A 9,570-nucleotide genomic window follows, 5' to 3' on the forward strand; every position below is an offset into this window, starting at 1 on the left:
GCATCTCTACTCCACGGGAGTCAGCAACAACACAGCCTTCGTCGCTGTTGAATGATGGCAGCTTTCCTCCCTCGCACCGAGATCATGCACCGCCGTCCTGTGCCCAAAGCCAGTTGAGCGGCCTTTCGACGACATTGCTCGCTCCATCCCCATTTTCACTTTGTTTTCCCACCGAGGATAAGGCTTGCTGCTTAGACCAGAGAGCCGAAGCCCGCTTCCGCTCCCAAGCTCCAACTCCTGCCTTTGTGCCCCTGCCGCGTTATCACGACAACCTGATTCTTTGCCGAGCTATCCAACATATTCGTCAGCCAGCCAGACAGCCATGGCTACCGACTCGCCCTCCACGTTTGACAGCTGGTACAACTGGCTCTTCCCGGACGAGTCTCACTACATCCTCCGCTTGATCTCGAGCTTCTTTGTGAGTCGCCCGCCTCCTGTTGGGACACACACCCCCCTTATCCCCAATTGTTTCTAACTTTCTTCGGCCAGATAACCCTCGCCCTGGCTCCCATCATTCCCATCGTTCTCATGTTTTTCTACGACGTGGGCCTCTGGCTATGGAGGATCTTGCGCCTCGAGTTTCGTCGCCGATACGCACAAATCGTCTCTGCCGCCGAATCGCACCAACCAGGACGGACTCACGAGACCACCTAGAGGGTGCTTCTCGGCCTCCTCGGTGGACGCCAAAAGCCAGTGGCGGCCAGGGAGGCTAAACATTAATGGCCTCAGTTTGGTGGCAGATCAGGGCACTGTCATGGCAGGGACACAAAGAAAGCGGCACACGTATGTGAAGATGGAGAATCAGATGTCACAATCGAGTCCGGCATTGTTGACTACCATGAAGAGCTGCAGGAGAAAGAAGGACAGGACAGGGCAGAACTCGGCTTGGCTCGACTCGACGCAGCTCGGTATGGCGGCCGCTTTAGGCAATCTGAGACAGCACCTTGAGAAGGTCGCTGGTCACGCCCATGGCCGTCACCTCGCCGCCGGCGCCAGCGCCCTGTACGATTAGCGGGTTGCTTCCATACCGTTTAGTGTAGAAGCTAATAATGTTATCGCTGCCCTTGAGCGCCGCGATGGGGTGCGACTTGTCAAACTTCTCCAGCCCGACCTTGACTTGCTTGGTGGCCACGTCAATGCTGCCCACGAACCGCACCACCTTGCCCTCCTTCTCCGCCTCAGCCTTGATCTCCTCCATCTGCCCGTCAAAGGTCGGGAGCTTGTCCAAAAACTCATCCCCGCTCGCCACCGCCTCCAGCTCCTTGGGGATCAGGCTCTGCACGGGGAACGACGTCGGCGACTCCACCGGCAATCCCGCCAGCCGGGCGAGGATGGTCAGCTTGCGGGCCACGTCCAGCCCGTTGAGGTCATCCCGCGGATCGGGCTCCGTGTAGCCCAGCTCCTTGGCCCGGCGGACCTCGGCCGACCACTTGCCGCCCCCGGTCCCCGAGACCGGCGCGAACGAGTTGAACAGGAACGACAGCGTCCCGCTGAAGACGCCCTCAATCTTGGTCACCTCATCGCCCGTCTCCACCAGGTCCTTGAGCGTCGAAATGACGGGTAGGCCCGCGCCCACCGACGACTCGTGGTACACCTTGGCGCCGGAACGCTCCGCGGCGGCGAAAATGTCCTGCCACAGCTTGTAGGAGCTGCTAAAGGCCTTCTTGTTGGGCGTCACGATGCTGATGCCGCGGTCCAGGAAGAGCGGGTAGGCGTCGGCCACGTCCTGCGACGACGTGTTGTCCACCAGGACCGTCTTGGCGCCGCTCGCGCTCAGCCAGTCGACCAGCTTGGGTAAGGGGAGCGGGGATTGCTCGGAGCTGGCCAGCGCCGAGGCCACGCCCGACAGCGGGACGGCGGCGTAGTTGGTGTTGTAGAGAGCTTTTTTGCTCGTGCTGATGTAGGTGAGGACCAGCTTGGGAGAGGGCCGGCGCTGGGTCAGGGATTCGAGCTGGGAGAGGAAGCATTTACCCACGCCGCCGACGCCTGGGTTGGAAGGGAAGGGGAGAGAGGGTGTTAGTGAGTTGGGATGGTGACACAACAACAGGGGAGGGAAGAGTGACTAATAATGATAATACATACCAATGATGGCGATGTTGACCTGCCGGGCTGCAGCCATGGTGTGCGAGAGTGTGTATGAGTGTGACCTTTCTGGTGTGTTGACAGATGGATAGACCCGTGAGGTTGAGGAGCAATTGAAGTTATTTTGCGGAGATTCAGAAACTGTCAAAAGCTGTCATGAAGTTGCAGCCGCGGGGTCCCGTTCTCTTGGTCAAAATGTCGCCATCGGAGCCGATCGCGGGGCAGTTTCTGGACCCCTGCAGCTCCGAACCGCTGTGGGACCCACCGACCCCACGCAACGGGAAGCCAAAATTTAGTGGGTCCTCAAAACGAGAACCTCAACTTCATGTCATCCAATCCATCCAAATTCTCATGAATTTCATGCATCTGGACGTCTCATTCACAGCTCCCACTTCACCAACAGATTCGACAAACAACATAACATTGGGATTTGAAGGCCTTGAGGCATTGCCACAGGAAACACCACCTATATACAACTCAACTGCTCTCAACCTTGAAGTCGTACACTCTCACAATGGGCGGCGACAAGATCAAAAAAGACCGTCGCCAGAAGCGCGAAGACTACCGGCGGGCTATCCGTGAGCAGGGTGTCACGGAGCTGCCCAGGAAAAAATTCTACCGCCAGAGAGCCCATGCCAACCCCTTCTCAGACCACCAATTAATCTAGTGGGTTGAACATGAGCCAAGTGTCGCTCTATCTCCTGGCTAACCAGAGCTTCTTAGCCCACCACATCCTGCCCAGATGGACTGGTCATCCCTCTACCCGGACTATGTCATCAACGAAGAGCCTCAACAACACTCACAACAACAACAAGACACCCCCATGCCCGATGCCACAACCGCTGACCCATCCTCTCCCAACACCACCGACCTCGCCCCCCTCCAACCCAAGCGCATCTCCAAACAAGTCGAAATCGCCGACATAGGCTGCGGCTTCGGCGGCCTGCTGGTTGCCCTCGCCCCTTTAATGCCCGACACGCTCATCCTGGGCCTTGAAATCCGCGTTTCCGTCACCCAATTCGTCGAAGACCGGATCCAAGCCCTCCGGCACCAAGCGTGGCTCGCCGAAGAAGCCCGCGCCAGCAACCCTGCCGCGCCCGCGCCCGCAGCGGGCATGTACCGCAACGTGGGCGTGCTGCGCGCCAACGCCATGAAGTTCCTGCCCAACTTCTTCCGCAAGGGCCAGCTCAGCAAGATCTTTATTTGTTTCCCCGACCCGCACTTCAAGGCGAAAAAGCACAAGCAGCGCATCGTGTCGGCGACGCTCAACAGTGAGTACGCCTACGTTCTGCGGCCGGGAGGGGTGGTGTATACGATCACGGACGTGCCGGATTTGCATGAGTGGATGGTGCGGCACTTTGAGGCGCACCCGAGCTTCGAGAGGGTGGGCGAGGAGGAGCAGGAGGCGGATCCGTGCGTGGGCGTGATGCGCACGGCGACGGAGGAGGGGAAGAAGGTGGAGAGGAACGGCGGGAAGAAGTTGGTGGCGCTGTTTAGGAGGTTGGAGGATCCGGAGTGGTGAAGGAGGGGAGGTGGGATATTGGGTGAATAATGGATGCGGAACAGGGTAGACTTACAGGAGGAAGAAAAAGAGCAGTGGCCGGTTCACTGACCTTTCTCCTTGGCCTTGGAAGGACTGTTTCCCATACGAATATGCAACTACCAGCTCATTGAAGTCCTGCTCAAGAGGGATGTGAGGTGTGTAATTTGGGTGACATCGGGGATACCCAATAACTGGTGTCTCCGACGAGGGAACTCTGAGGCTAGGTAGTTAGCCTTATGCTAGAAGCAGACTGTAACCCAGTCAGAAAGGACGAACAGCAATCTCACTCAGATCAACACTCCCAAGCCCATGAGTAAACGTTCCCAATGAACATCAGACGACCGACCGACCGACCGACCACCACGACAAGAACCACAGAACAAAGAAGCGGGATGTAAACCCCCGAGTACCATTCCACTTCCAACTGACTGGAACCGACACACGTGTCCTGGCCAGGTATGCACCCAGGGCCAACTCACCTGCGGTGCCTGGGTTCGATTCCCAGACTTTCTCTCACTCTGCAATTTATTAGTATCTTCCGCTTCGCGGGGCATGCACCACCGCGACGAAGCGCTCATAAATTGCAGTCTTGTGGGCTCCAGGGGTTTAAACCAGGTCAGGTATGCGTGTTGGTTCTGGTCGGACCTGCAAAGGTCCTGTTTTTTGTTGTCTGCATCTGTCCTGCCACCTCAACCAACAACACTCCTCCTCCCTCCATTCTACCCTCCCGCATCATCCTACCCGATACTGATACGTACCTAGCCAACTCACTCACTCACTCACCCTTTCTTCTTCTCCGCCTCCCCGCCATACAACCCCTCATAACTCTCCCTCAGCCTCATCTTCAAATGTTCCTCGGCCGTCATGACCCTGCGCTCCGAGTACGGATTCCCTTCCCACAACCCGCCCTGATAACTCCTCACCCTCTCGCTCGGGACTGGGGTCAACTCGGCCGCGTGGTGTGGGTGGCAGAAGTACGCGATCGAGTACCGCGGACTCGCGACATCCGTCTCCCCGTCCACCACACCTCTTCCCGAAGAGGAAGATGAGGATGGGAAGACAACCCGGTGCACGGTACTCCGCAGCAACCCGTTCGTCCAATACGACAACAGATCACCAATGTTCACCAGGATAGGCGGCGCCGGGTCGTTTTCCGCCGACGGAGGAACCACCGGCACCGGCGCCCAGGTTTTGCCGTCTTTCAGCAGGATCTCCAGCCCCGGCTGGCCGCGCAGGCGGAAGAGGAGGGTTAGAGAACCGTAGTCGGAGTGCGCTCCGGCGCGGACGTCGCCGTCCTCGGGCGGCGGGGTGGCGGAATCTGATCCCGACGACGATGACGACAGCGAACTGCGCGGTGGATAGCGCAAGAAGCGCAGGATCGTGCCGGAGGGGCCTTTGGAGCGGAGATGGGCTTCGGTGAAGAAGTTTGGTGGATCGACGCCTAGGCCGATACCGATGAGGGAGAGGAGTTTGAGGGTGAGGTGGTAGCAGTGGTCTTTGAATTGGCTGATGGCCGGGGCGTCGGGGGTGATGGTCGCCGGGAGGGGTTGGTCGGGTTGACCGTTGAGGAAGTCGCCGAAGTTGAAGGCTCTGTGGGGTAGGGAGAAGTGGTGGTTAGGATGGTTGGTGATGGTGAGTTGGGTTGAAGGGGGCGTACTCTTTGAAGTCACCGACCTGATCAGGCTTGTTTAGCATAACTAACACAGAGAGAATTGTCCAAGACGGACGCTTCTGGGAGACTTACACGCTGGTTTGCAGGGTCGAGCTTTTCGACGTTCATGCCGGACCACTGGAGGTGTGATATGGGTTGGTTCAGTTCAGGGGTGTTGTAAGTGAAGGGGAGCTAACTTACACCGCGGTTGTTCTGCTGGATTGCGCATGCCTGCTTCTCGCTCAGGGGTGCGTCGAATAGCTTTTTGGACTGAAAACCCGTCAGTCAGTTATGTGATCTATCATGACGTAAACATACCTAGGTACTGTATACAATCTCAAAGGCCTGATCTACCGCCTCTACGGGGATATCGGCGCCGGTGTTGCGGATGTAGAGGAAGCCATGCTCGATGGCGGCCTCGACCAGCTCTGTGGCCACCTGAGTCTGGTCACCGTCACCGGATATGTCGATGATGGGGAGCTTGGCTGTCTGGGCCATTTTGCTGCTACGGAGTGGTGGTTGGATCATACGCGGAAGACGGAGGAGGGTAGTTGATAGTTGATAGGGCTCTGAGACTGTAACCTCCGGGCTGGCCGAGGGATAGAACGGACCGACCCAATGCGGAACTTTGGAGATGGCCAAGCCAACTCAAGTACCTAAGCCTGGGACTGTCACCAGCGAACTCATGATACAACTTGAAAAAAAATATAAATTTGGTGTCATTTCATTGTCTTACGAATCCATCAAGTGTCAATTTTATTTTCTTGGAGATCATGCCTTGATATTGAGCACCATTGTCAAGATGTGCACTGTATTGCGCACTGTAACTTTGGATCTGTCGGGCCGTGGAAGTCCCCTGAGAGCTGCCCTGTGACATGACCCACCGACTGCGGTGTCGCGACAAGCTGACGGCGGAAAGGGAGCATTTTATTGAGCACCACCTCCCGCCCCCCGACCCCGACGCGCGATCCAAGGATGGCTTCGGAGGGCGAACCGGGAAGGCCAAGCGCCGCAGCCTCAAACCTTTCCACCTCGCAGCCCTTCCGCAGAACGTGATCCTCGCGTCATCCCCTTCTCCATCGCTGCGCCTCAATCCCCAAAATCACGACTGCCAGTGATGGTACGTCGTGCGTCCCTACGATAGATACTACGTCGTCACCTGGGATTGCGTATCTAGACTATGCTGTCGATCAACTTGTCGAATTAATTCCATTCCATCCCTCTCTCATCCAACCAACCAACCCACCCACACCAACTCGAGGTCCTTTCCGAAACGCGCCTTTGAGCCCTTCCGTCCCATCTTCGCCAAACCCCATCACCGAGGCAAACAATTGCAACAATCAGGTGGTCGCCCTGCGCGGCTTTCTTTCATTCGCCATGGCCACCCCATCCTCGATGGCGCTCATGTCGGACGCCGAAGTGCCCAGTTCGCCAGTCCACATCGAGAAGTCCTTCATGACCGCTGCGACCGAGGACGACGACACACGAATGATGGCGACCCCAGACCCATCCGAGAAACACCCTCGTGGAAAGAAGCGCGGCCGCGACGATGGCAACGGGCCCCAGGTCATCGGCAAGATCCGCCACCTCAAGAAAGAGGACGGCGAGCCGCTCTGGCGCAAGGACATCCAGTACGATTTCCTGCGCGCCGTCTTCGACAACGAGCAAAAGGTCTTCACCAACAGCTACGAGAAGGATCGCCTGGGCAAGCAGTGCTTCGCCGATCTCTACATCGACACCATGTCGAGGAGCAGCAAGACGAGCAAGGTGCTCCGTGACAAGCTGCTGAGCGACCGCGAGGCTGCCAAAGGTATGGCCATGGTCTGCCTCTTGGTCAACATTGGCCGCATGAACACCACCCTCAACTGTGAGTTTCCCATCTAGTCTGTCATCTTCCATCCTCCTACTGACCGACCTCCTCCTCCAGTCTTCCCCGAGATGCGTGCCCAGCTGCGCACCTACCACGCGATTCCCTGCCTCCAAGCCCGTCAAGACCCCCACGCATACAAGCAGCTCCAGGATGCCCCGAGGCTCAAATCCATCCTCAAGGGAGGCTGCGACGATCGGCCCGAGCCCGCCTCTCTCGACGAGATCAAGGCCCTCGACGTGCCTCGGACGAACCCCGTCAACCTGTTGTTCCTCATCTGCCAGTCGGCCGCAAAGATTGCCGAACTGCACTTCCCCCCGGGCCAGGAGTTCCACGACCTCATCATGAAGACAAACTACAGCAGCGAGAGCCGTGCCCGCGCTTTTCTCTGGCTCATGTGGTTCTACCTCGAGTCCGATTTCACCGAAGAAGGATGCGAAGAGAACCCCTTCGGTCCCGGTGTCGATTATGGAGTGGATGTGGCGAATCAAGGCGTTCCCCGGCTTCGCCCGTTGACCGAAGAAGAAGAGGCCCAGGAGAATGTCGACACGCCCGAGGAGATCGAGTTTGGCTACGCCAAACAAAAGATGCGTGCCAAGATCATCGAAATGGACCAGCAGTACATGGCCGAAAGCCAGACCAAGAGGAACCGCGCTCGATTCCCCGCCGGTGACGAAATCGGGCCTACAGCAGGCATCTTGCCACGGATAAGGCCGTCCAAGAACGAAAGCGACCTGGATAGCGTCCGGTCGACTCCGCCTCCGCGCGCCCTTGGCCGGCCGAGCAGCATCTTCGGCAGCCTCGCCCGCGGCCGCGGCCCGCACTCTCTCAAATACCAAGTCTTGGACGGCGTCTCCCCAAGCGGCGACCGCGTCATCGACGGCACCCTGGTCCGCAAACCCCGTCCCCCGACCGCCCACCAGCTTGCCGTCGAGCGCAACCGCTCGCAGCGCGTCGAATACATCCTCGACCGCGGCATCCGCCGCAGCCACCACCGCTCGCGCAAGGAACGCCGCCTGGAAGGCGCCATCATCCGCGCCCTGCCGCGCCTGGCGCAGATGCAAGACCCGTTCGACGACAGCGAGGAGGACGACGTGGTCAACTCGCACGGCGGGGCGGGGGGCGAGCGCGGGAAGCATTCGTCTTCGTCGGCATCCCACGCCAACGGCGGCAGCTCCAGCGACGACCGCCACAAAAACATGCGCGAGCGCGGCTACGGCGGATTGGCTCAGCTGAAAGACGAGCCGGACGATTTTGGCGAGCAGGCCTGCTCCTACGCGGCCGCCCTCCGCCGCGCCGTCCGCAGGCTCGACCGCTGGGAAACCCACACGGGCCCGGACCTCGGCGTCATCCGCCCCATCAAGCGGCCCAAGGTCAAGCCCGCGCAGGATCAGGATCAGCAGCAGCAGGAGAACGGCGCGGATGATGAGCACGACGATCACGAACCCCGCACCTCTCCCTCCGCTCACCGCTCGGCTGGTAAAAACGGCGCCGCCGCCGACCGGGGTGGCCGCGACCCGGCAGAGACGGAGGACGAGGCGGACGTGTCGGTGCTGCACTCGCGCCGCCCGGCGGGGGCGTTGTTGCTCGCGGACGACGACGACGATAGCGGCGTCGGGAGGAGGACCAACGGCGCGGCGAGGAGAGCGACGACGGCGACGAGTGTGGATGCCAACGGGGATACGCCCATGGATGATGCGGATGAATTGGATGAGGTGGATAAGGAGTTGTTGGGGCTCGGGGAGGGGGATGATGCCGAGGAAGAGGGAGATGGGGAAGGAGAGGGGGAGGGAGAGGGGGAAGGGGAGGGAGAGGAGGAGTTGGATGATGTGGATAAGACGCTGTTGGGGATGGACGGGTCGGATTCGGAGTAAGATAGGGGAGAGGGGTTTGGTTCCCCTTCATGAGTTTGTTTTGTTTTGCAATGGTGTTGGGCGTGACGGTGTGATGTGGTGTGGTGTATCAGCATAGACTTTTTTTTTACCTTTTTGATTTGTTTTTTTTTTTTTTTTGTTTTTCGAAACTTTGTACAAGTAGGTATGTATCTCAACGACATGGAGCGGGATGCGCTAGGGAGGGACATCATGGGCGGTGCGGTGGGTTTTCCTTTTTACATCATGGGAACTGTCTGAGTTAATAAGTAAAGAGCGGAATGGACTTGCTACCATCTACTACCTACCGAGCGCTACGGTGCTTGTTGTGTTGTATTACGTGTGACAGAGCGAAGCACCCATTAATCTTGACGTCGTAACATTCGAAGGGACCAGAATTCAGAGTCCATCGAGAGGAGAGAGAGAAAGAGACTCTCCCTCATACTCATAGGCAACCATCATTCAGTACCTATGTACCTGATTTGCTACCAACCACCACACCAACCCAGATAACCTCCACACTCCCCATATCCCCAAGCACGCAAATCTCCCTCAT

General features: G+C 58.3%; 6 protein-coding genes across 6 annotated transcripts in view; 3 read left to right on the forward strand and 3 right to left on the reverse strand.

The window, feature by feature from the left end:
- Positions 1 to 322: 322 nt before the first annotated feature.
- Positions 323 to 654, forward strand: VTJ04DRAFT_6543 (uncharacterized protein; the record flags this gene model as incomplete). Its single annotated transcript, XM_069364774.1, has 2 exons — positions 323 to 418; positions 490 to 654. 2 exons carry the CDS (start codon positions 323 to 325, stop codon positions 652 to 654), a joined length of 261 nt encoding a protein of 86 aa, XP_069218567.1.
- A 268-nt stretch (positions 655 to 922) lies between these two features.
- On the reverse strand, positions 923 to 2,119 carry VTJ04DRAFT_6544 (uncharacterized protein; the record flags this gene model as incomplete). The annotated part of the gene is made up of 2 exons (XM_069364775.1): positions 923 to 1,986; positions 2,083 to 2,119. 2 exons carry the CDS (start codon positions 2,117 to 2,119, stop codon positions 923 to 925), a joined length of 1,101 nt encoding a protein of 366 aa, XP_069218568.1.
- Positions 2,120 to 2,596: 477 nt separating this feature from the next.
- VTJ04DRAFT_6545 (uncharacterized protein) lies at positions 2,597 to 3,604 on the forward strand (the record flags this gene model as incomplete). Its single annotated transcript, XM_069364776.1, has 2 exons — positions 2,597 to 2,748; positions 2,806 to 3,604. The coding sequence occupies 2 exons, from the start codon at positions 2,597 to 2,599 to the stop codon at positions 3,602 to 3,604; spliced, it is 951 nt and encodes a 316-aa protein (XP_069218569.1).
- An 800-nt stretch (positions 3,605 to 4,404) lies between these two features.
- Positions 4,405 to 5,774, reverse strand: VTJ04DRAFT_6546 (uncharacterized protein; the record flags this gene model as incomplete). The annotated part of the gene is made up of 5 exons (XM_069364777.1): positions 4,405 to 5,215; positions 5,283 to 5,299; positions 5,370 to 5,414; positions 5,478 to 5,546; positions 5,610 to 5,774. The coding sequence occupies 5 exons, from the start codon at positions 5,772 to 5,774 to the stop codon at positions 4,405 to 4,407; spliced, it is 1,107 nt and encodes a 368-aa protein (XP_069218570.1).
- An 879-nt stretch (positions 5,775 to 6,653) lies between these two features.
- VTJ04DRAFT_6547 (uncharacterized protein) lies at positions 6,654 to 9,017 on the forward strand (the record flags this gene model as incomplete). Its single annotated transcript, XM_069364778.1, has 2 exons — positions 6,654 to 7,143; positions 7,204 to 9,017. 2 exons carry the CDS (start codon positions 6,654 to 6,656, stop codon positions 9,015 to 9,017), a joined length of 2,304 nt encoding a protein of 767 aa, XP_069218571.1.
- A 195-nt stretch (positions 9,018 to 9,212) lies between these two features.
- The window catches only part of VTJ04DRAFT_6548 (uncharacterized protein), a gene marked incomplete at both ends in the record, with an annotated part of 4,147 nt that continues 3,789 nt past the window's right edge, over positions 9,213 to 9,570 (reverse strand). The window contains one exon of the mRNA XM_069364779.1: positions 9,213 to 9,267. Within this exon, the coding sequence (XP_069218572.1) occupies positions 9,213 to 9,267 (55 nt within the window). The remainder of the gene's footprint in view (positions 9,268 to 9,570) is intronic.

The sequence above is a fragment of the Mycothermus thermophilus genome (assembly GCF_041956435.1).
Source record: "Mycothermus thermophilus strain CBS 625.91 unplaced genomic scaffold VTJ04scaffold_4, whole genome shotgun sequence".
NCBI lineage: Eukaryota > Fungi > Ascomycota > Sordariomycetes > Sordariales > Chaetomiaceae > Mycothermus > Mycothermus thermophilus.